Source organism: Haematobia irritans, chromosome 3, assembly GCF_050003625.1.
Source record: "Haematobia irritans isolate KBUSLIRL chromosome 3, ASM5000362v1, whole genome shotgun sequence".
Classification (NCBI taxonomy): Eukaryota; Metazoa; Arthropoda; class Insecta; order Diptera; family Muscidae; genus Haematobia; species Haematobia irritans.
In genome coordinates, this window is record NC_134399.1 from 19,224,959 (window position 1) to 19,252,443 (window position 27,485).

Here is a 27,485-nt window from a genome sequence, read left to right on the forward strand (position 1 = left end):
CATATAAACGGTCCCTCAAATTTGGCTTGCGGAGCCTCTAAGAGAAGCATATTTCATCCGATCCGGCTGAAATTTGGTACATGATATTGGTATATGGTCTCTAACAACCACGCAGAAATTGGTCCACATCGGCCCATAATTATGCATTTCTCTGTGGCCGAGAAGCATTTTTGTGTGGTTGAGTTGCACATATTTGCATGATTTGACATCGGATTTGTTCACTCAATTGCTTATAACTTTGTCATATTTCGATCGTTTTTGTTTTGTCAAAATATTATTTCTATAGAACATTTTGTTAAAATTTTATTTCTATAGAAAATTTTGTCAAAATTTTATTTCTATAGAAAATTTTGTCAAAATTTTATTTCTATAGAAAATTTTGTCAAAATTTTATTTCTATAGAAATTTTGTCAAACTGAATTATATACGTATTTAATCGGTCTTTTTATACCCTCCACCATAGGATGGGGGTATATTAACTTTGTCATTCCGTTTGTAACACATCGAAATATTGCTCTAAGACCCCATAAAGTATATATATTCTGGGTCGTGGTAAAATTCTGAGTCGATCTAAGCATGTCCGTCCGTCCGTCTGTCCGTCTGTCCGGCTGTCCGTCCGTCTGTGGAAATCACGCTAACTTCCGAACGAAACTAGCTATCGACTTGAAACTTGGCACAAGTAGTTGTTATTGATGTAGGTCGGATGGTATTGAAAATGGGCCATATCGGCCCACGTTTACGTATAGCCCCCATATAAACCGATCCCCAAATTTGGCTTGCGGAGCCTTCCGGAGCAGCAAAATTCATCCGATCCGGTTGAAATTTGGTACGTGGTCTAAGTATACGGTCTCTAACAACCATGCCAAAATTGGTCCATATCGGTCCATAATTATATATAGCCCCCTTATAAACCGATCCCCAGATTTGAACTCCGGAGCCTCTTGGAGGGGCAAAATTCATCCGATCCGGTTGAAATTTGGTACCTGCTGTTAGTATACGGTCTCTAACAACCATGCAAAAATTGGTCCATATCGGTCCATAAATATATATAGCTCCCATATAAACCGATCCCCAGATTTGACCTCCGGAGCCTCTTGGAGGAGCAAACTTCATCCTACCCGATTGAAATTTGGTACGTGGTGTTAGTATATGGTCTCTAACAACCATGCAAAAACTGGTCCATATCGGTCCATAATTATATATAGCCCCCGTATAAACCGATCCCCAGATGTGAACTCCAGAACCTCTTGGAGGAGCAAAATTCATCCGATCCGGTTGAAATTTGGTACGTAGTGTTAGTATGTGGTCTCTAACAACCGTGCAAAAATTGGTCGGTATCGGTCCATAATTATATATAGCCCCCATATAGACCGATCCCCAGATTTGACCTCCGGAGCCTCTTGGAGGAGCAAAATTCATCCGATCCGGTTGAAATTTGGTACGTGGTGTTAGTATATGGTCTCTAACTACGATGCAAAAATTGGTACATATCGGTCCATAATTATATATAGCTCCCATATAAACCGATTCCCAGATTTGACCTCCGGAGCCTCTTGGAGGAGCAAAAGTCATCCGATGCGGTTGAAATTTGGTACATTTCGTTAGTATATGGCCTCTAACAGCCATGTAAAAATTGTCAAATTTTATTACTATAGAAAGTTTTGTCAAAATTTCATTTCTATAGAAAGTTTTGTAAAAAGTTTATTTCTATAGCAATGTTTGTCAACATTTTATTTCCATAGAAAATTTTGTCAAAATTTTATTTCTATAGAAAATTTTGTAAAAAATTTATTTCTGTAGAAAATTTTGTCAACATTTTATTTCTATAGACAATTTTGTCAACATTTTATTTCTATAGAACATTTTGTCAACATTTTATTTCTATAGAAAATTTTGTCAACATTTTATTTTTATAGAAAATTTTGTCAAACTGAATTATATACGTATTTAATCGGCCTTTTTTTTTTGTTTAATATATACCCCTTATGGACTAACTTACAATTTAGAAGACAGTGTTAAAAAGTTTTACGATACCTTGCCATCGGCAAGTGTTATCGCAACCCAAGTAATTCGATTGTGGATGACAGCCTTTAGTAGAAGTTCCTACGCAATCCATGGTGGAGGGTACATAAGATTCGGCCTGGCCGAACTTACGGCCGTATATACTTGTTTAATTTAATATATACCAGGGATCCGGAGCGGAGCGTGGAGCGGAGCGGAGCAAGCCCTTTTTTTGCCGGAGCGGGAGCGGAGCGGGAGCGGAGCGGGAGCGGCATTTCTAAAATCCGGAGCGGAGCGGTTTCCAAATGAAAAACCGCTCCGCTCCGAATAAAATATTACTTGAATGAAATGTGTAACTTTGAAATTACACTGTGTAGGTAATTGCAAATTTAGCTAGTACTTAGCGTAGTGTGAGTAAACGTTTAAAATGTACGATATGTATTTTTGTACGTACGTACGTACATTGGGGAAAACACAAAAACGGCAAATGTCAAAATATATATCTAGTATGTGTGGTAAAAGTAACAACAGTACTTTCGATCAATTTCATTCCGTATTACTAGAAAGATGTTTGTAATGAACGTCAAATAAATGCAATTAAACGATCTTATTTATATTTAATTTTTTAGTTTTCTACACTGAAAAAAAATATTGTCGTGAAGTCAAAGATTCCATGTTCTTAGAATAAGAATGCAAATTTTGCTTAACATGGAAGACGCATTTCTCTAAAATAAAGTTTTTTTCTTGTCCAAAAGGCAATAAACTTTTGAATGAAGTTGTAATGTCCTTATAATTAAGTGATTTTTAAAAATGTGTATCATAACATGAAAGATAAAATTTTTGAGGTAAGGTCAACGTGACTTTAATAATTAAGAAAAATTCTTTAAAATTAATAAAATTGTCTTTAAATTTGTTTCCTTTTTTGCATCTTGCCTACAAAGCAAAATATCGTTAAAAGATTAGACATGTTTTCCAACACTTTATTTTAAAGACGCTTTTTACTTGAAACATAGCATAATTTCTACTGGAAGTCGAGTCTTGATATGGAAAATAAAATTGTCGTTAACTCGTTTTTAAATGATTTTGATAACAACTGACGAAAAAATCTAAAAAAATTAAAAATTAACATTTGCTTCCTAGAAGCAAGTACATAGCCCCCAAATTTAAAAGAGAATTACGTCTTTAAAGTATCTTTACTTGTATTCTCCGCTTCTTTGGCTCGGAATTAATACCCAAACTGTTAAAGTAAAGAAAAAATCTTTGGAACCGGGCATGCTTTTTCTCATTCACATTTGCTTTACTATTGTACTATATCCTAGCATTCTCTTATTTCTGATATTAGTTCTCGAAAATTTAATTAAAATTTCAATTTTGGTTGAAAAATGTGCGCATATACATTTATTATACAATAAAAGGGAAAAAAGCGAAATTAGGTAACACTAGATCTGAGTAAGAATATTCGTAGGTATACCACGGACTGATGTCGATGGAGGTTGTTGCAAACATAAACATACACACACACATTACAAATATAACAAAACCACTTCTCTACGTCTGTTGCAAAACAAAAAAAACTTTCGGAGAGTAGTTACTTCTATTCTGTGTATAGACTTTCAATTCCAATCAGCGTTGCCGTTTTGGTCCGATCGGACCAAAATTGGTCCAAAAGATTTCTAATTTTTAAATTTGGTCCGATGGTCAGACCAAACAGAATTTGGTCCATTTTGGTCCATTTTCATAAATTTGGTTTCTATCACATATTAAATAGTAGATGGTGCACCGCAAAGAATATTGTCGGGAGGCCAAATATTTCACATGCTTAAAATACGAATACGAATTTTGCTTAGAATAGAAGACGTATTTCTCTGAAAAAAAGTTTTTCCTTGTCTAAAAGTCTCTAAACTTTTCAATGAAGTCTGTTTGTCCTTATAGCTAAGTGATTCGACATAAAAATGTGTATCCTAACATGAATGCAAATTTCGTTTTAATGAAGTCAAAATGGATTTAATATTTCTGAAAAAATTTTCAAAATTAATAAAATGTTTCAACACATTGTTTTAAAGTCATTATAACCTAAACCACATAGGTGTTAGGGTATAATAAGTTGATCTGCCAAAAAATGTGCCTACAAGAAATATTGATTTTAGACCCCATAAAATATATACCGATCGACTCAGAATCACCTCCTGAATCGATCTAGCGCTTGGCGTCCGTCCGTCCGTCTGTCCATGTATTTGTTGTTCACAGGATTTCGGTCGCAATTATTAACAGATTTTGATGAAATTTGGTACAGGGAGTTTTTTGGGCACAAGGACGAACGTTATTGAATTTGGAAGAAATCGGATCAAATTTAGATATAGCTTCCATATATATGTATTGCCCGATTTCGACGAATGGGGTCACGTTGCACTTTTTTACTAACCGATCGTCGTCAAATTTAGCACAAAATAATCTTCTGTATCACCCTTTAAGTCTGAAAATTTCATCGAAATCGGTTCAGATTTAGATATAGGTCCCATATATATGTATCGCCCGATTTTGTCAAATTAGGTCATAAAACCCTTATAACCGATCTTACTCAAAGTTGGCGAAATGTAATCTTCTATAGCACTAACTATATATGCAAAAAATCATCGAAATCGGTTCAGATTTAGCTATAGCTCCCATATATGTACCGCCCGATTTTTCTAAATAAAATAAACCTCAATTGAACAAATAATACAATGTTTGTACTATAATTTTCTCGAAGAGGAGCGGAGCGGAGCGTGGAGCGGAGCGGAGCGATTTTTTTTCTCGGAGCGGAGCGAGGAGCGGAGCGGTTTTTTTTTCTCCGGAGCGGAGCGGAGCGAAAAAAATGGACCGCTCCGGATCCCTGATATATACCACGTATGGACTCTCTTCCAATTTAGAAGACGGTGTTAGGAGGTTTTAAGATACCTTGCCATCGGCAAGCGTTACCGCAACCCAAGTAATTCGATTGTGGATGGCAGTGTTTAGAAGGAGTTTAGGTTAGGTTAGGTTAGGTGGCAGCCCGATGTATCAGGCTCACTTAGACTATTCAGTCCATTGTGATATCACATTGGTGAACTTCTCTCTTAAGAAGTTTATACGCAATCCATGGTGGAGGGTACACAAGCTTCGGCCTGGCCGAACTTACGGCCATATATACTTGTTTTACTTCAAAGGCAAATATTGTAAAGTATCTTCTAATTAAAATTTAGTTTTTAAAGAAATTTTTATATCTTTATTTTAAAGAAATTTTCCATAATGGTTTTGAGATATCATTTCCAAAAATTTAGGTTGCACAATCTTTAGTATTAGGTCAGTATTTTGCTCAGTGTTGATTTAAAGATATTTATGTGTATTCATTTTAAACAAGCAGAAACTTTGGCTTGGAATTAATGCCAAAATCCATAAAGGAAAATCAAAATCTTTCGATTCTAGTAAAATCTTTTTGAGAGCATATTTGTTCCTGAGAGTGTATTTTAATGAGTCTTTAAAATCTATTGTCTTTAACAGAAAATGTTACGTGTATAAGGAAAAATAAAATTTTATTAAATTTAAGTGTTTCATAAAATTACAAAAAAAAAACAGAATATTAAAACGAATTAAATGAAATTCTGGGAAAAATCAATAATCTAACACCATTAAATCACATAATTGTTAAAGTTTGACAAATGTCAAAATGTCACTTTATAAAATGTCAAATTTTAAATCAACCATAAAATCAACGTCATCAATGTCACAATTACGAACAACAACGTCATCGAAGACCGAAAAGCCACATCGTAATGGAGGAACTAGGCTGAAAGCTTTCACAATATTCATTTTAATTAATTTATTAATTTTGCCTCAATGTTGTACTCTTGCTACGGCAACAACAACAACACAACAACAAGATTCCGTAGAACATAAACATCAACAAACCTTGGCTTCAAATGCTACAGTAGCTGGCGAAGGAGATTCGCTGTCAATGTTGACAGCGTCAGGCCTATATCTCTCACCCTCATCATCTCTGCAAGTAGCTACAAATTCATCTAAGCAAGATGTTAGAGTAAATGAAAATACCGATGCTTTAGAAATTAAAAATTCCTCTGCCAGTGATGACAACACTAGTGATGCTAATAACCAAGCTGTAGCTACCCAAGAAGGGTCTTCCATTGCCATTGATGCTGCTCAAAATTATGATACTGCTACTGCTGTTGCTGCTGGTGATAATGACCTGGACATGGACATTAATCAATTAATTACCCATTTAACAAATGCAACACTCTTCAATGATGCTTCGTCCCAAGAGTATGATACGACAACGGTCTCATTGCTGGGCAATGTAACACAATCATGTTTGCAAACATGCATCGAGGAGGTAAGTAGGTTGTCAGTAATTACCTCATCGGATACCAGGCCATGGTAAGCATGGTCTGTAAGTTAATGACTATTTGAATATTTTGTTGGATGAGCAACCATTAATGATATCTAAGAGGGGGTATTTTACAAATACTATTCCAAGTTGAAAATCTAAAGAAATGGAATATGTTCATGACAAGTTTAAGGGAAATCTCATTTTTTCTGGATTAACCATAGACTAAGAACTATTATAAAGGAGTGCCAGCCATCAGAATGACCATTTGCAATTTCTATGAAATGGTACAAAAGGTGCCACTCGCCGTAAAAGGTGGCACACTCATTTTAAACAAGTAAGTAAAGTAGAAAGTCGGCCGGGGCCTACTATATCATACCCTAAACCACCATTACAGAATTAGTAATCATAAGCATTTGTGGGGTAACATATAGGTCTGGGAGATAAACCGCAGTTACATATTTAGGAAAATTAAGGACTATAGCTCATAGTCAATGTTGCCAGGGAAAATGTTCGGTTTACCCTACAAGGACAAAAAAGTTCCCTACATTCCTATACATTCCCAAACAATTTTCCCTACTATATTTTTCGTTAAATTTAAAAAATTTTACAAAACAAAAATGGTTCTAAGTACTTTATTATCTTAAAACATGAATATGCAACGTATATAACTTAGAATATAAATTTGTATTACGACCACGGTTGCCACAGTTGGTAGAATTCTACCCAAATTAGTAATCTTTTTTGTTAAATCTTTATAAAAATAAAATTTTGGAAAAAGTTTCTATAAACAAATTTTTGTGAGAAATTTTTCTATAGAAATAAAATTTTGAGACAAAATTCCACAGAAATAAAATTTTGAGAAAATTTTTATAGAAATAATATTTTGAAAAAAATTTCTATAGAAATACAATTTTGACAAAATTTTCTATAGAAATAAAATGTTGACAAAATTTTCTACAGGAATAAAAATTACCACACATTGTTAAAGATCAAGCTTTGCCGGCTCTAATTTCCTCCTCTAGAGCCACCAAAAATTATTACAAATTGTGTTGAGTGAAAATGTCCGTACATTGTGGCCCTACGTCCCTCCTTCAAGACGCTAAATATTAGAAAACCCCTACATATAGGGAATTTCCCCTACTTCTAGCAATACTGGCTGTGTTGATATTGCGCCTACGGAGTTAGTATGCCACTAATATTGAGCCCATTATTAAAAAAGAGAAAATCGTTAAATTATTAGTATGGGTAATAACTACAAATTTGTAAAAATCGAGCAATATTCTTATGTAAGAGCTACAAGTACGTTTAAGTACGATCGGCTAGTACATCAAAAATTGAAATTTGAGTAACATTGGTTAATAAATAAGAGTACTATGGCCAAGTTTGGAAAAATCGAGCTATGCATATATATGGCAGCTATATCTAAATCTGAACCAATTTGCATAATATTTTGCGGGTTTGATTAATACCACAAGAGGTTACCTTGTGCAAGATTTGAGTAAGATCAGTTAAGAAATGAGGCCTGTATGGTCAAACATAAGGTTATTAGGGGCGAATTTTGCAAAATCGGGTGATACATATATGGGAGCTATATCTACATCTGAACCGATTTCGATGAAATTTTGCACATATAGTAAGTACTATAGAGGACTGGATCTAGCTAACTTTTAGTAAGATCGGTTAATAAATAAGGGTTCTATGGCCAAATTTGGGAAAATCGGGCTATACATATATATGGGAGCTATATCTAAATCTGAAGCGATTTCGATGATTTTTTGCACATATAGTTAGTGCTATAGAAGACTACATTTGAGTAAGATCGGTTGATAAATAAGGGTTTTATGGCCAAATTTAGAAAAATCGGGCGATACATATATATGAGAGCTATATCTAAATCTGAACCGATTTGGATGAAATTTTGCAGACTTGAAGGGCGATGGAAAAGATTAGCTTTTGCCAAATTTGGTGACGATCCGTTTGAAAAAAAGCGCAACGTGACCCCATTTGTCGAAATCGGGCAATACATATATATATGGGAGCTATATCTAAATTTGATCCGATTTCTTCCAAATTCAATAGCGTTCGTCCTTGTGCCCAAAAAACTCCCTGTACCAAATTTCATCAAAATCGGTTAATAATTGCGACCGGATTCCTGTGAACAACAAATACATGGACAGACGGACGGACACCAAGCGCTAGATCGACTCAGGAGGTGATTCTGAGTCGATCGGTATATATTTTATGGGGTCTAAAATCAATATTTCTGGTAGGCACATTTTTTGGCCGATCAAACTTATTATACCCTGACCACTATGTGGTTTAGGGTATAAAAAGTGGCACATTTTTTACATAAATAGGAAGTAACAATTGAACGCATTTGTATCAGAGTTTTTTTTTAGAATAGAATTTTAGAAAATTATCCAATTTAGATTTTCACTAACCGAACAATAATCTTATAAACACGCAGTTGAAAATTATTCTTTGCAATTTAATATTCAGAAGAATGACCTCGTTTTTGTACTATAGAAAATATAGAAATAAAGTTTTGACAAAATTTTCTTTAGAAATAAAATTTTGACAAAACTTTCTATAGAAATAAAATTGTGACAAAATTTTTTATAGAAATAAAGTTTTGACAAAATTTTTTATAGGAGGAAAGTTTTGACAAAATTTTCTATATAAATAAAAAATTTGCCAACATTTTCTATAGAAATACAATTTTGACAAAATAGAAATAAAATTTTGACAAGATTTTCTTTAGAAATAAAATATTGACAAAATTTTCTATAGAAATAAAATTTTGACAAAATTTTCTATAGTTATAAAATTTTTACTAAATTTTTTATAGAAATAAAATTTTGACAAAATTTTCTATAAAAATAGAATTTTGACAAATATTTCTATATAAACAACATTTTGTCAAGAAATTCTATAGAATTAAAATATTGACAAAATTTTCTATACAAATAAAATTTTGTCAAATTTTTCTATAAAAATAAAATTTTGACAAAATTTTCTATATAAATAATATTTTGACAAAATTTTCCATTGAAATAAAATTTGGACAAAAATTTTCTATAGAAATAAAAGTGTGACAAAATTTTCTATACAAATAACATTTTGACGAAATTTTTTGTAAAGAAATAAAATTTTGAACATAATTTGCTATAGAAATAAAGTTTTGACAAAATTTTTTATAGAAATGAAATTTTGACAAAAATTTCTATAAAAATAAGATTTTGATATAATTTTCTATAGAAATAAAACGTTGACATAATTTTCTATAAAAACAAAATTTGACAAAATTTTCCATAGAAATGAAATTTTGAGAATATTTTCTATATAAATAAAAGTGTGACAAAATTTTCTATGGAAATAGAATTTTGACAAAATTTTCTATAGAAATAAAATTATGACAACATTTTCTATAGAAATAAAATTTTAACAGATATTTCTATATAAATAAAAATGTTGACAACATTTTCTATAGAAATAGAATTTTGACAAAATTTTCTATAGAAATAAAATTGTGACTAAATTTTCTATAGAAATAAAATTTTGACAAAATTTTCTATAGAACTTTTCTATAGAAATAAAATATTGACAAAATTTTCTATAGAAATAAAATTTTGACAAAATTTTCTATAGAAATAAAATTTTGACAAGATTTTCTTTAGAAATAAAATATTGACAAAATTTTCTATAGTAATAAAATTTTTACTAAATTTTTTATAGAAATAAAATTTTGACAAAATTTTCTATAAAAATAGAATTTTGACAAAATTTTCTATATAAATAACATTTGGTCAAGAAATTCTATAGAATTAAAATATTGACAAAATTTTCTATACAACTAAAATTTTGACAAATTTTTCTATAAAAATAAAATTTTGAAAAAATTTTCTATATAAATAATATTTTGACAAAATTTTCCATTGAGATAAAATTTGAACAAAAATTTTCTATAGAAATAAAAGTGTGACAAAATTTTCTATACAAATAACATTTTGACGAAATTTTTCTAAAGAAATAAAATTTTGACAAAATTTTCTATATAAATAAAATTGTGACAAAATTTTCTATGGAAATAAAATTTTGACAAAATTCTCTATAGAAGTAAAATTTTGACAAAATTTTCTATAGAAATAAAATTTTGACAAACATTTTCTGTAGAAATAAAATTTTGACAAATTTTTCTATAGAAATAAAATTTTCACAAAAATTTTCTGTAGAAATAAAATTTTGACAAAATTTACTATATAAATAAAATTGTGAAAAAATTTTTTTATGGAAATAAAATTTTGACAAAATTCTCTATAGCATTAAAATTTTGACAAAATTTGCTATAGCAATAAAATGCTGACAAAATTCAAGAGAAATAAAATTTTGACAAATTTTTCTATAAAAATAAAATTTTGACAAAAATTTTCTGTAGAAATAAAATTTTGACAAAATTTTCTATAGAAATAAAATTTTGACAACATTTTTTATAGAAAAAAATTTTGACAAAATGTACTATATAAATAAAATTGTGACAAAATATTATATGGAAATAAAATTTTGACAAAACTTTCTATAGAAATAAAATTTTGACAAAATTTTCTATAGGACTTTTCTATAGAAATAAAATATTGACAAAATTTTCTGTAGAAATAAAATTTTGACAAAATTTTCTATAGAAATAAAATTTTGACAAAATAATAAAAAATTTCTATAGAAATTAAATGTTGACAAAATTTTCTATAGAAATAGAATTTTAACAAAAATGTCTATAGGACTTTTCTATAGAAATAAAATATTGACAAAATTTTCGATAGTAATAAAATTTTGACAAATTTTTCTACATAAATAAAATTTTGACAAATTTTTCTATAGAAATAAAATTTTGACAAAATTTTCTATAGAAATATAATTTTGACAAAATTTTCTATAGAATTAACATTTTGACAAAATTTTCTATAGAAATAGAATTTTGACAAAATTTTCTATAGGAATAAAGATTTGGTCTTGCCGAACTTTCAGCCATATATACTTGCTACACTTTCATCAGTTAAAAATATTGGGAAAATTTATTAAAAATTTTCTCAGTTATTCTACCTACCAAAGTAATTAATGTGTGACATTTCGTAAGGTCAATTTCGTAATTAAGAAAGTATGAAATTGATGTATAATACTTATATAGCTAGAAACGTGTTTAAAGCTATTTTTTTGACACCAAGTGAAGTTCCAGAAACTGAGCTTAGATGTAGAGATAAACAAATCGTCAAAAATTTTGTAAGAAATAAACATTTCCCCTTTGATATCAGCTAAGATACTAGCGGGCTGCATTTGTTTATGCAAAAACCAGAAAATACTTTAAAACCACCAAAATAAATTTTGTAATACAAATTTTTGTTTATCATAAGCAAAAGTTTATCAAGCACATTAAAGATGTTCCTCATAAGAGGGTGTATGAAAAAACAAAATTCTTAATTTTTGTTATTATTGTTGCTGTTCTTTTTTTTCGATATTAAGATGTTTGTATGATATGAACGTCGTTCTACGATGAAACTCATCAAACCATGCGTGACGTTTTTAATTGAAATTGATCAGACAGCACGTCTTAAATACAAAATTGTTTCTTTTTGGTTGCAATTCTCCCACTATGCGCACCATAAGGGGAAATAAAAAAAATTTTGGATGTATTTTTATTGGTTGGAAAAGACATTTTCTAAAATATGAAGTAATAAATTAAAATATTAGGGTGGAGCAGAAACAGTATATAGTGGGGATAAAACAAGTTGACACTAACTCAATGAGTCGCATACTAAAAAGCTGATTAATAGTACGATTATTTTGGATTCTTACCAATGTTTTAAATTCGTCATCACATGATAGAGTAACATATCCCAATATCGCTTCGATATTTGGAAATCCATGTATATTTTAACATCCATCTGGCTATCTCTTGTAGTCTTCAATAACGGAGCTATAATCATGAAATTTGATACTCATTCATTTTCAAGGTTAAATTCTGTGATGAGTGTTATCTGTTCATTTTCATAAAATAGTTGACTTTGCAACGTTGTGAATTTTTCAAAATTTATAAAAGTTTATTTGAAAATTTGAAAAGTCGACTTTTCGGGTTTTCAATTTTTTTTAACCCTTAAATGCGCACTGTATCTTTTAAGATACAACCAGAAAAAAATTCTTACGTCTCAAAATTCCCATCGAGTTCTATGAAATCAAGTTTATTGTATTTAATACATCATAGCGCTATTTCTAAAAATATGATTTTCGTATTCTTTTGTATGCTTTTTGTATTTCTCAGAAATCTGCAGTCAAAAAAATCTAATTTTGAGCAAAAATTCAAAAAACAACAAATTGGAAGTTAAATAATAAGAACAGTGTTGGTTAAAAATGTGTGAAGTGGAAACATATCTCTATTCTCTACCTTCTACTAAACACAAATTGTTTATTTGTAAATAAAAACTTAGTTTAATTCGCAGCGTAGTGGTTGTATTAAAAAAAAAAAAACAAAACAAAAAAAAAACACACACACATTTAACTTACACTTTAGAACGGAATAACCGGTTATCCGGTTACGACTGCCAGGAAAAAAAGTTATCGTTATAATCTACTCATAGAGTACTACCATCTAAGAAGTTTTGAAAAAAATCTCAGAGGTATAGCTAAACTAGAGTTTAGCCGAAATTTGTCCTTAACAATTTTAAAAATTAAATTTATATTAATTTTATTTTTTTTAATGATTATATTTTTTTTTTAATTAAAACTTCTTTGTTTTTAAGAAAATTTTGCCCTAAATTTTAGGCTGTACAATCTTTCATATTAGGACAATATTTTTTGCAGTGTCGGTTTATATCGTTTTAGCTATAATCCAAAGATTGAAAGTATCAGTTAATTTATTATACCCTACACCATAGAAAGGGGGATATAATAACTTTGATATTCCGTTTGTAACATATCGAAATATTGCACTAATACCCCATAAAGTATGTATATTCCGGGGCGTGGTGAAATTCTGAGTCGATCTGAGCATGTCCGTCCGTCCGTCTGTTGAAATCACGCTAACTTCCGAACGAAACAAGCTATCGACTTGAAACTTGGCACAAGTAATTGTTATTGATGTAGGTCGGATGGTATTACAAATGGGCCACTTTTACGTATAGCCCCCATATAAACGGACCCCCAAATTTGACTTGCGATTGCTCTAAGAGAAGCAAATTTCATCCGATCCGGCTGAAATATGGTATATGGTGTTAGTATAGGGTCTCTAACATGGACAAAATTGGTCCATGTCGGTGCACTTTTACGTATAGCCCCCATATAAGCGGACCCCCAAATTTGGATTGCGATCGCTCTAAGATAAGCAAATTTCATCCGATCCGGCTGAAAATTGGTACATGGTGTTAGTATATAGTCTCTAACAACCACGCAAAAATTGGGCCACATCGGTCCATAATTATATATAGCCCCCATATAAACCGTTCCCCAGATTTGATCTCCGGAGCCTCTTGGAGGAGCAAAATTCATCCGATCCGGTTGAAATTTGCAACGTGGTGTTAGTATAAGACCGCTAACTTTGTCATTCCTTTTGTAACACATCGAAATATTACTCTAAGATCCGATAAAGTATATATATTCTGGGTCGTGGTGAAAGTCTGAGTCGATCTGAGCATGTCCGTCCGTCCGTCTGTTGAAATCACGCTAACTTCCGAACGAAACAAGCTATCGATTTGAAACTTGGCACAAGTAGTTCTTATTAATGTAGGTCGGATGGTATTACAAATGGGCCATATCGGATCATTTTTACGTATAGCCCCCATATAAACCCACGCTCAAATTTGACTTGTGGAGCCTCTTGGAGGAGCAACATACATCCGATCCGGTTGAAATTTGGTACATGGTGTTAGTATATGGTCTCACAAAACCATGCAAAAGTTGGTTCATATCGGTCCATAATTTTATATAGCCCCCATATAAACCGATCCACAGATTTGGCTAGCGGAGCCTCAAAGAGAAGCAAATTTCATCAGATACGGCTGAAATTTGGTACATGGTGTTGGTATATGGTCTTTAACAACCATGCAAAAATTGGCCCATATCGGTCCATAATTATGTATAGACCTTATATATTATATATAGCCCTTATGGTGTTGGTATATGGTCTTTAACAACCATGCAAAATTTGGTCCATATCGGTCCATATATATATATGGCCTCCATATAAACCGATCCCCAGATTTGACCTCCGGAGCCTCTTAGAGGAGCAAAATTCATCCGATCCGGTTGAAATTTGGTACATGGTGTTAGTATATGGTCTTTAACAGCCATGCAAAAATTGGTTCATATCGGTCCATAATTATATATAGCCCCATATATAATTATGGACCGAGGAGCAAAATTCATCCCGGTTGAAATTTTGTACGTGGTGAAATTTGGTACATTGCGCTAATATATGGCCGCTAACAACCAGGCCAAAATTAGTCCATATCGGTCTATAGTTATATATAGCCGATCCCCAAAATAATCTACCAAAATTTTATTTCTATAGAAAATTTTGTCAAAATTTTATTTCTATAGAAAATTTTGTCAAGAGTTTATTTCTATAGAAAATTTTGTCAAAATTTTATTTCTATAAAAAATTTTGTCAAAATTGTATTGCTATAGAAAATTTTGTTAAAATTTTATTTCTATAGAAAATTTTGTCAAAATTTTATTGCTATAGAAAATTTTGTCAAAATTTTATTTCTATAGAAAATTTTGTCAAAATTTTGTTTCTATAGAAAGTTTTGACAAAATTTTATTTCTATAGAAAATTTTGTCAAAATTTTATTGCTATACAAAATTTTGTCAAAATTTTATTGCTATACAAAATTTTGTCAAAATTTTATTTCTATAGAAAATTTTGTCAAAATTTTATTTCTATAGAAAATTATGTCAAAATTTTATTTCCATAGAAAATTTTGTCAAAATTTTATTTCTATTGAAAATTTTGTCAAAATTTTATTTCTATAGAAAATTTTGTCAAAATTTTATTTCTATAGGAATTTTGTAAAAATTTTATTGGTATAGAAATTTTTGTCAAAATTTTATTTCTATGAAAAATTTTGTCAAAATTTTATTACTATACAAAATTTTGTTAAGATTTTGTTTCTATAGAAAATTTTGTCAACATTTTATTTCTATAAAAAATTTTGTCAAAATTTTATTTCTATAGGAATTTTGTCAAAATTTTATTGGTATAGAAATTTTTGTCAAAATTTTATTTCTATGAAAAATTTTGTCAAAATTTTATTACTATACAAAATTTTGTTAAGATTTTGTTTCTATAGAAAATTTTGTCAAAATTTTATTTCTATAGAAAATTTTGTCAAAATTTTATTGCTATACCAATTTTTGTCAAGATTTCATTTCTATAGAAAATTTTGTCAATTTTTTTTTCTATAGAAAATTTGTCAAAATTTTATTTCTATAGAAAATTTTGTGAAAATTTTATTTCTATAGAAAATTTTGTCAAAATTTTATTTCTGTAGATAATTTGTGAAAATTTTATTTCTATAGAAATTTTTGTGAAAATTTTATTTCTATAGACAATTTTGTCAAAATTTTATTTCTATAGAAAATTTGTCAAAATTTTATTTTTATAGAAAATTTTGTGAAAATTTTATTTCTATAGAAAATTTTGTCAAAATTTTATTTCTGTAGAAAATTTTGTGAAAATTTTATTTCTATAGAAAATTTTGTCAAAATTTTATTTCTATAGAAAATTTTGTCAAAATTTTATTGCTATACAAAATTTTGTCAAAATTTTATTTCTATGGAAAATTTTGTCAAAATTTTATTTCTATTGAAAATTTGTCAAAATTTTATTTCTATAGAAAATTTTGTCAAAATGTTATTACTATAGAAAATTTTGTAAAATTTTATTACTATACAAAATTTTGTCAAGATTTTATTCCTATAGAAAATTTTGTCGGAATTTTATTGCTATACAAAATTTTGTCAAAATTTTATTGCTATACAAAATTTTGTCAAAATTTTATTTCTATAGAAAATTTTGTCAAAATTTTATTTCTATAGAAAATTTTGTCAAAATTTTATTTCTATAGAAAATTTTGTCAAGAGTTTATTTCTATAGAAAATTTTGTCAAAATTTTATTTCTATTGAAAATTTTGTCAAAGTTTTATTTCTATAGAAATTTTGTCAAAATTTTATTTCTATAGAAAATTTTGTCAAAATTTTATTGCTATACAACATTTTGTCAATATTTTATTTGTATAGAAAATTTTGTAAAAATTTTATTTCTATAGAAAATTTGTCAAAATTTTATTTCTATAGAAAATTTTGTCAAAATTTTATTTCTATAGAAAATTTTGTCAAAATGTTATCTATAGAAAATTTATGAAGCATTTCATGGTTGGAGAGGAATATTTTGCAAAATCTTCCGAAACATTAAGAATTCTACCAATCTACCTAACACTAAAAAATCTGCCATTTTTGGTAGACTCGTGTTCACCCCCCCATATTTCAAATTTGGCTCTATAATTACAGTACAAAAGTTCATATCGGTTCGTAATTATTTCTTCCCTATGTTATATATATATATATATATATATATATATATATATATATATATATATATATATATATATATATATATATATATATATATATATATATATATATTATATATATATATATATATATATATATATATATATATATATATATATATATATATATATATATATATATATATATATATATATATAGCGGTCGAGAACTGAATATATAAGTATTTAATCGACAATTTAGAAGATGATGTTAAGAAGTTTTAAGATGCCTTGCCATCGCCCGCAACCCATGTAAATTCTTTGTTTTTAAGAAAATTTTGCCCTAAATTTTAGGTTGCATAATCTTTCATATTAGGACAATATTTTTCAGTGTCGGTTTAAATTTTTTAACTTTAATCCAAAGATTGAATATGTCAGTTAATTTATATTATATTAATGTTTTTTTTTTACATAAAGGAAATTTTTTCTTACTTTAAAGACATACGTAGCGATGCAATGATGGAAAAAATGTCTTAGCGTAGATTAGAAAGTTTCTTTTCATAAAAAATTTCTTTTGATAAAAATTTAAAGAAATTTGTCCTTAACATTTTTAAACTCCTCCTGAAAATGTCCTTTTTCACATAATTCCTAATTCGCCAGGCAACTATATACAAAAGCTTTAATATGTCCACGATGTTTGCACTCATCTAACACTGGCAATTAAAGCAATTATGACCATCCAGTCAAATGATTGCCAAGTGACCAGAAAATGTAAACAATTAAAATTTCTATAGAGTAAATGCCATTATGGAATATGATATGACCAACTAGCACCAAATGTACGTACACTACGATAAAAACAAAGCAAATATTATTCAAGGACCCGCCTCCACGTTTTCATGAATGGTGAAGAAATATAAGCTTTGAGTAACAAAGAAAAAACCGAAAACATTTCGAAAAAAATGCGTTAAGAAACACAAGAGTTTTATTTTCTCATACATTGAGAGAAAAATAGACATCCTAGGGTTCGAATTGGTGACTAAATTTTCGTTCTCTCTTTTACGTATATGACATTTAAGACTTGAATCATTTTTCCATGTGTATCAATCCATGTTATTTGCTTTTAGCAAACAAATGCAATTTTAGTTAACCTTCACTATTCAATTTCAAAGAATAGGGGGAAAAATATAAAGCACAAAAATACAAAAAACTTCACGACATTTCTATTTGAAATCTGTTCTCGCAAAGAATCTTCCCTGACATGTTCTCGAAAATATCCCCAGCATCATCACCATCGTCATCGTCATAAAATTGAAATCTTTTCGAGAAGCCGGTTGCATTCAAAAGCCCTTGTTCGCCTATGCTACTACGACAAACTACTTTTGTATGTCTCGCTCTAATGTAAATAAAGTCATTTAGTTCATTTTGATTGTTTGTCTTGCATTGCATGAAATCTTCAATTGAATTACAATGCTTAACATAGTCGGTAAACAATGAATACGTAATTCTAGAAGAGACATCACGAATAGAATATATTAAATAGAACAAATTTAAAAATAGATAAATGTGCTAATCCGATTAATTCCAAAGTGGTCTATCATATAATCAGACAAGTTATATATAGGCAATGTGAAGCGATATAGAAAATAGAGCAGGATAAAATGATCAATAGGGTTCCCATGAGCAATAATAATATTGAGTCACCCTATCTATCCCGATATTGAAGTGATCCAAGATCTCCTGTCCTCCTTAAACCCCGCCCTAGATACATTATCAACCGGTTCTTTTCTTATTCTCAGGACTCCTCTGAGTTCTACTCTCTTTCATTAGTTGCCCAGTAGTAGTTATTCTGGTTTAGGTTACCCTTATGGGTAGTATAGCCCCATTGTTCCTGTTTGTAATGCTATGCCACTTTTTAAATTAATTCCTGTTGAAATATAAGCGTTTATACAATGTTTAATAATTTCGTTAAGATTACTGAAATGTGTGAGTCATTTTCTATTCTAGTCAATTTCTGTTATGATGAACACATGAACTGCCTGAAAGTATGCAACTATCTCTAGGTGAAATTCCTGGGTAAACAAAGTTCTTCTGTGTCCTCTCAAACTTCTCTAAGGGCATAAACACAAAACTGAACATTAGCCCAAACGGACTGTGGACTGGATTTTATGTCCCCCCTAAATATTTTACAGCATGCAGGTGTTCAGGATGTCCTCTTGCAAATGCAAAGAATTTTATTTTTATAGAAAATTTTGTAAAAATTTTATTTCTGTAGAAGGTTTTGTTAAAATTTTATTTCTATAGAAAATTTTCTAAAAATTTTATTGCTATAGAAAATTTTCTAACAAGTGTATACGGCCGCAAGTTCGGCCAGGCCGAATCTTATGTACCCACCACCATGGATTGCGTAGAAACTTCTACGAAAGACTGTCATCCACAATCGAATTACTTGGGTTGTGGTATCTTAAAACTTCTTATTCCTGCATGGTTGTTGGATACCATATACTAACATCACGTACCAAATTTCAACCGAATGGGAAGTATTTTGCTCTTCCAAGGGGCTCTGGAGGTCAAATCTGGGGATCGGTTTATATGGGGCCTATATATAATTATGGACCGATATCGACCAATTTTTGCATGGGAGTTTGAGGCCATATATTAACACCACGTACCAAATTTCAACTGAATCAGATGAATTTTGGTCTTCCAAGAGGTTCCGGAGGTCAAATCTGGTGATCGGTTTATATGGGGGCTATATATAATTATGAGCCGATGTGGACCAATTTTTGCATGGTTGTTCGAGACCATATACTAACACCATGTACCAAATTTCAGCCGGATCGGATGAAATTTGCTTCTCTTAGAGGCCTCGCAAGCCAAATCGGGGGATCGGTTTATATGGGGGCTATATATAATTATGGACCGATGTGGACCAATTTTTGCATGGTTGTTAGAGACCATATACTGACATCATGTACCAAATTTCAGCCGGATCGGATGAAATTTGCTTCTCTTAGGGGCCTCGCAAGCCAAATCGGGGGATCGGTTTATATGGGGGCTATATATAATTATGGACCGATGTAGACCAATTTTTGCATGGTTGTTAGAGACCATATACCAACACCATGTACCAAATTTCAGCCGGATCGGATGAAATTTGCTTCTCTTAGGGGCCTCGCAAGCCAAATCGGGGGATCGGTTTATATGGGGGCTATATATAATTATGGACCGATGTGGACCAATTTTTGCATGGTTGTTAGAGACCCTATACTAACACCATGTACCAAATTTCAGCCGGATCGGATGAAATTTGCTTCTCTTAGAGGCCTCGCAAGCCAAATTTTGGGGTCCGCTTATATGGGGGCTATACGTAAAAGTGGACCGATATGGCCCATTTGCAATACCATCCGACCTACATCAATAACAACTACTTGTGCCAAGTTTCAAGTCGATAGCTTGTTTCGTTCGGAAGTTAGCGTGATTTCAACAGACGGACGGACGGACGGACGGACGGACGGACGGACGGACGGACATGCTCAGATCGACTCAGAATTTCACCACGACCCAGAATATATATACTTTATGGGGTCTTAGAGCAATATTTCGATGTGTTACAAACGGAATGACAAAGTTAATATTACCCCCCATCCTATGGTGGTGGGTATAAAAATTTAATTTTTATAGAAAATTTTGTCAAAATTTTATTTCTACAAAGATTTCGTCAAAATTTTATTTCTATAGAAAATTTTTTAAAAACTTAATTTTTATAGAACATTTTGTCAAAATTTTATTTCTATAGAAGATTTTGTTATATATATGTTTTTCTGATATCGACAAAAATGGTCAAAATACCAACATTTTCCTTGTAAAATCGCCACTGCTTAGTCGTAGAAAAGTTGTAAAAATTACTTTAATTTTCCTAAACTGCTAATACATATATATCGAGCGATAAATCAAAAATAAACTTTTGCGAAGTTTCCTTAAAATTGCTTCAGATTTTAATGTTTTCCATATTTTTTTACTAAAATTGTGTTCCACCCTAGTGCATTAGCCAACTTAAATTTTGAGTCTATAGATTTTGTAAAAGTCTATCAAATTCTGTCGAAATCGAATGATATTTAAATGTATGTATTTGGGACAAACATTCATATATAGCACCGAACACATTTGACGGATGTGATATTGTATCGAAAATTTAGATGCACAAAGTGGTGCATGGTATAATATAGTCGGCCCCTAACCTAACCTACTTGTTATAAAAAATTTTGTAAACATTTTATGTCTATAGAAAATTCTGTCAAAATTGTATTTCATATTTTTTTATTTTTACAATTAATTATTTATGGACAAATAACATCCTTGATGCAATATGTCCATAAATATCGAAAAATAATTATTTGTAAAATTAAAAAATATCATGCATTTGGACGTTAATCACCTGTTTCGGTATCAGGCTAACATGATAAATAAAATTGTATTTCTATAGAAAATTGTGTAAAAATTTTATTTCTATAGAAAATTTTCTAAAAATTTAATTTTTATAGAAAATTTTGTCAAAATTTTATTTCTATAGAAGATTTTGTCAAAATTTTATTTCTATAGAATATTTTGTCAAAATATTATTCCTATAAATATTTTGTCAAAATTTTATTTCTATAGAAAATTTTGTCAAAATTTTACTTCTATAGAAATTTTTTTAAAAATTTTGTTTCTATAGAAAATTTTGTAAAGATTGTATTTCTATAGAATATTTTGTTAAAATTTAACTTTTATAGAAAATTTTGTAAATATTTTATTTCTATAGAAAATTATGTCAACATTTTATTTCTATAGAAAATTTTGTAAAAATTTTATTTCTATAGAAAATTTTCTAAAAATTTAATTTTTATAGAAAATTTTGTCAAAATTTTATTTCTACAAAGATTTCGTCAAAATTTTATTTCTATAGAAAATTTTTTAAAAACTTAATTTTTATAGAACATTTTGTCAAAATTTTATTTCTATAGAAGATTTTGTTAAAATTGTATTTCTATAGAAAATTGTGTCAAAATTTTATTTCTACAGAACATTTTGCTATAGAACATTTTGGTTAAGCTACATATGTACTTTAGTCAATTCATGGTTTTATGCTGAAATCAAAAAACCAACAACAACGATTAAAGAACAAAACCAACAATAACAAGATAAAACGAATGAAAAGAGGAAGCACGCTCAAAATAAACCCAGCCAACTGCACTCAAATCGATGACTTGACGGTGGCAAAGGAAAAGAGATATGTTTGTTTCGAATTTATTTCGGTATAAGCCGGCTATCAATGTAAAACCTTTTTTCGGAGGGTTCAAGTGTGGTTTTTGTTGGGTTTAATAAACTGCCTGAATTTATTCTGATAATTGGTTGATAGTTTTGCTGCAAGTAGAGGATGCTGATGAGGAATGTGGTAATTCCGAAACGTGCGTCCATCCAACCATCTTGCAGTCTATAGGGCTTTGCCCAAATAAATTTGACAAACATTCTTTTCCTCTGTTGGTTAAGCTAGACTTGTAGTTTAGTCAATGAATGGTTTTAAGCTGAAATCAAAAAAATAACAAAAATTTTATTTCTATAAATATTTCGTCAAAATTTTATTTCTGTAGAAAAGTTTGCTATTTTTTTTTTTTTACTGTAGAACATTTTATCAAAATTTTATAGAAAATGTTGTGAAAATTTGTATAAAATTTTGCAAAAATTTTGTCTCGAGAGAAAATGTTGCTAAAATTTTATTTCTGTAGAAAACTTTTAGAGAGGAATGTCTTGCAAAATCTACCAAAAAATCTTCGGTCAGGATGTCCTCTCGCAATGGCAAATAATTTTGTCAAAATTTTATTTTTATAAACAACTAGAGTAACCCGGCCCGCTTCGCTGCGCCTGCCGAAGCGTATTTGTAGGAACATTTTGCGTTAACTTAGTCAACCTATCCTTCGTGCTGAAAACAAATTCGAAAAGATTTGAATTTTTTCAAACAAATCGAACTACTTGCATTTTCGTTTATAGGTACAAATACGGCGGATATGCATATGTAAAATGGTTCGTCTTAAAAAATGTCGGGGAGGGGTGTACCCTTTCCTCCAAATTTTTTAATTAATGTTCTGTATTCAAGTAGTTGGACAATCTTCTATATTTCTTGTGAATGTATTTTTTCAAGGAAAGTTATCTTTCTCCTCAACATATCTGAAAATTAAGCACTATATTATTGTCCAAAAGTCGATAAACTTTTCAATGAAGTCGTATTGTCCTTATAATTAAGTAATTTGACTTAAAAATGGGTATGGGAAAAAATTATAGGCTAAGGTCAACTTAACTTTAATAATTCAGAAAAATTCTTCAAATTTAATGAAATTGTCTTTAAATTTGTTGTCTTTTTGCATCTTGACTACAAAGCAAAAAATCGTTCAAATATAGGACATGTTTTTCAAAAGTTTATTTTAAAGAAGTTTTTTACTTCAAACATAGCATAATTTCTACTGGAAGTCGAGTCCTAATTTGGAAAATAAAGTTGCCGTTAACTCGTTTTTAAAGGACTTTGATAAAATTTGCTTCCTAGAAGCAAGTACACAAAACCTAAATTTAAAAGCGAATTGTGTCTTAAAAGTATCTTTACTTGTATTTTCCGCTTCTTTGGTTCAGAATCAATACCAAATTTTTTAAAGTAAAGACAAAATCTTTGGAACCGAATATGCTTTTTTTTTCAGTGTACCTTGTATTAACTTCACAACTACTCAATGGTCCCTATAAATTCTATCGAAGTAAATCGACAAAGTTTATTTCAATTTTCCCCTTCCCCAACCAGATATCGAAAAATCATATACTAATTTAAAAATCAGGTATAAATTTAATCACCTCCTCCCACGTTCCCTATAAATTTCAAGTAGATCGGAGATGTTTAAATTTTGCTCTATTATTTTAAAGGGACTTCACTTTCCCCGATACAATATCGACAAACACCGTAGTGAATAGCACCCCTAACCTTCCCAGAAAATTCTTGAAACTTTCCTTCAAGGGTGGGGCAAGGAAGGTTGCCTCTACGTTCATCACCTTCCCCCACTACCTTTGTAAATTTCAAGAAAACTAAAAATTGTTGTTGTTTTGCAGTTTTAGAGGAGGACCTCGTCCCCGACCAAATATTGAAAAGAGATGTAGCGTATCTTTTGTAAACGTCCCAGAAAATGTCAAGCAAATTATTAGCCTAAAGGGGCGGCCTCTCTTCCGTCCACATATCATAATCTGGTATCAACTATTAATATCGTAACCTCTCCTCAGTCCTCTGTAAATTTCAAGTAACTCGGTAAAGTTAAATTGTTTCTCTGTATGTACTTAAGAGAAGCGGATGTCTCCCTATGCCCTTTTATTTTTATTAAAAAATCAGGAACCTGATATAAATTTCATAACCTCACCTATTTTTTCCGTAAAATTTCAGTCGGGGAGTTTAGTTTTGTTTTCACTGTACTTTACAAAAAAGTCGGACAAAGGGGTGGTCCCCCTCTCGACCAAATATCGAAAAATAATGTAGCGGGTTTTTGTCTATACGCCAACCCCAACATTCAATGAAAATTTCAAGCAAATCGCATAATTTTGTTCCAAGTTACAAAAAGTAGGGCTAGGGGGAGGTCCCCCTCGCCGTCCACCTACGAAATCATCAGGTACCCCATATTAATTCCATAACCTCACCGCATGTTCTCTGTAAATCTCAGATAATTTAGAGAATTTTAGTTTTTTCACTGTACTTTAAAAAAAGTCGAACAAAGGGGAGGTCCCCCTCCGCCCCCAAATATCGAAATATAAAGTAGCGGATCTTTGTCTAGATGCCAACCCCAACATTCAATGAAAATTTCAAGCAAATCGGTCAACTTTGGTCCAATTTTCAAAAAGTCTGACAAAGGGGAGGTCCCCCTCCGCGACCAGGTGTCAAAAAATGAGGTACCCTATTTTCAGCACATGAACGCCCCCTACGATCTCTGAAAGTTTCAAGTAAATCGGTTCAGCCGTTTCGGAGCCAACTCGGAACATACAAACAAACAATCAAACAAACAAAAAAATAAACAAACATAGATTGAATTTTATATATAGAGATAGATTTTGTAAAAATGTTTATGTCTATAAAAAATTCTGTCAAAATTTTTATGTCTATAAAAAATTCTGTCAAAATTTTATTTCTATAAAAAATATTTTAAAAATTTTATGTCTGAAGAAAATTTGGGCAAACGTTTATTTCTATAGAATAATTTGTAAAAATTTTATTTCTATAGAAAATTTTATTTCTATCGAAAATTTTGTCAACATTTTATTTTTATAGAAAATTTTGCCAAAATTTTATTTCTGTAGAAAATTTTGTCAAAATTTTATTTCTATAGAAAATTTTGTTAAAATTTTACTTCTATAGAATATTTTGTCAAAATTTTATTCCTATAAATATTTCGTCAAAATTTTATTTCTATAGAAAATTTTTCTAACATGTTATTTCTATAGAAAATTTTGTCAACATTTTATTTCTTCAGAAAAAATTTTCAAATTTTTTTTGATAGAAAATTTTGTCAGAATTTTATTTCGGTAGAAAATTTTGTCAAAATTTATTTTTTTAGAAAAATTTATCAAAAATTTTATTTCTATAGAAAATTTTGCTAATTTGTTTTGTAGACACTTTTATCAAAATTTTATAGAAAATTTTGTGAAAATTGTATTTCTATAAATTTTGCCATAATTTTGTTTCTAGAGAAAATTTTGCTAAAATTTTATTTCTGTAAAAAAATTTTAGAGAGAAATATCTTGCAAAATCTACCAAAACTGAATATTAGCCCAAACGGGCTGTGGACTGGATTTTATGTCCCTCCTAATATCTATGCAGTTCAGGTTGTCCTCTCGCAACCGCAAAAAATTTTGTCAAAATTTTATTTCTATAAAAAATTTTGTAAAAATTTTATTTCTATAGAAAATTCTGTCAAAATTTTATTTTTTTAGAAGATTTTGTTAAAATTTTATTTCTATAGAAAATTCGCTCAAAATTTTATTTCTATAGAAAATTTCATCTAAATTTTATATCTATAGAAAATTTCGTCAAAATTGTATATCTATAGAAAATGTTGTCAAAATTTTATATCTATAGAAAATTTTGTTAAACTTTTATTTCTACAGAAAATTTTTTCAAAATATTATTTCAATAGAAAATTTTGTCAGAATTTTATTTCTGTAGAAAATTTTGTCAAAATTTTATTTTTATAAAAAGTTTATTTCATATTTGTTGTGTTGATCTCAGCTTTAAAACCGTTGTGTTGACTAAACTACAAGAGTAGCTTAACCAACAGAGGAAAATCATGTTTGTCAAATTTATTTGGGCAAAGCCCTATAGACTGCAAGATGGTTGGATGGACGCACGTTTCGGAATTACCACATTCCTCATCCGCATCCTCTACTTGCAGTAAAACTATCAACCAATTATCAGAATAAATTCAGGCAGTTCACTAAACCCAAGGTGAACCACACTTGAACATTCCGAAAAAAGGTTTATGATAACCGGCTTATGCCGAAATAAATTCATACAAACATATCTCTTTTCCTTTGCCACCGTCAAATCATCGATTTGAGTGCAGTTGGCTGGGTTTATTTTGCTTCTCTTTTTTTCTTCATTCGTTTTGATTTATTATTGTTGGTTTTTTCATTTAATCATTGTTGTTGTTTTTGATTTCAGCTGAAAACCATGCATTGACTAAACTGCAAGTGTAGCTTAACCAACAGAGGAAAAGAAATGAAGCTGAAATCAAAAACAACAACAAAAATTTTATTTCTATAAAATTTGCCAAAATTTTGTTTCTGGAGAAAATTTTGCTAAAATTTTATTTCTGTAGAAAATTGTTAGAGAGGAATATCTGGCAAAATCTACCAAAATTGAATATTAGCCCAAACCGGCTGAGGACTGGATTTTATGTCCCCCCTAATATCTTATAGCATGCAGTTCAGGATGTTCTCTCGCAAGGGCAAAAAATTTTGTCAAAATTTTATTTTTATAAAAAATTTTGTAAAAATTTTATGTGTATAGAAAATTCTGTCAAATTTTTATTTCAATAAAAAATATTGTAAAAATTGTATTTCTATAGAAAATTTGCCAAAATTTTATTATTATCGAAAATTTTGTCAACATTTTATTTCTATAGAAATTTTTGCGAAAATTTTATTTCCATCGAAAATTTTGTCAACATTTTATTTCTATAGAAAATTTTGCCAAAATTTTATTTCTATCGAAAATTTTGTCAACATTTTATTTCTATAGAACATTTTGTCAATATTTTATTTCTTCAGAAAAATTTTTCATAATTTTATTGTAATAGAAAATTTTGTCAGAATTTTATTTCAGTAGAAAATTTTGTCACTATTTAATTTTTTTTAGAAAATTTTATCAACATTTTATTGTTATAGAAAATTTCATTTCTATAGAAAATTTTGTCAAAATTTTATTTCTTCAGAAATATTTTTCAAAATTTTGTTTTAATAGAAAATTTTGTCAGAATTTTATTTCGGTAGAAAATTTTGTCAAAAT

At 29.7% G+C, this 27,485-nt stretch overlaps 1 protein-coding gene across 1 annotated transcript in view; it reads left to right on the plus strand.

Annotated features, from left to right (window-relative positions):
• Positions 1-5,581: 5,581 nt before the first annotated feature.
• The window catches only part of sev (receptor protein-tyrosine kinase sevenless), a 94,723-nt gene continuing 72,819 nt past the window's right edge, over positions 5,582-27,485 (plus strand). The window contains exon 1 of the mRNA XM_075299466.1: positions 5,582-6,367. Within this exon, the coding sequence (XP_075155581.1) occupies positions 5,687-6,367 (681 nt within the window). The 5' untranslated portion in view covers positions 5,582-5,686. The remainder of the gene's footprint in view (positions 6,368-27,485) is intronic.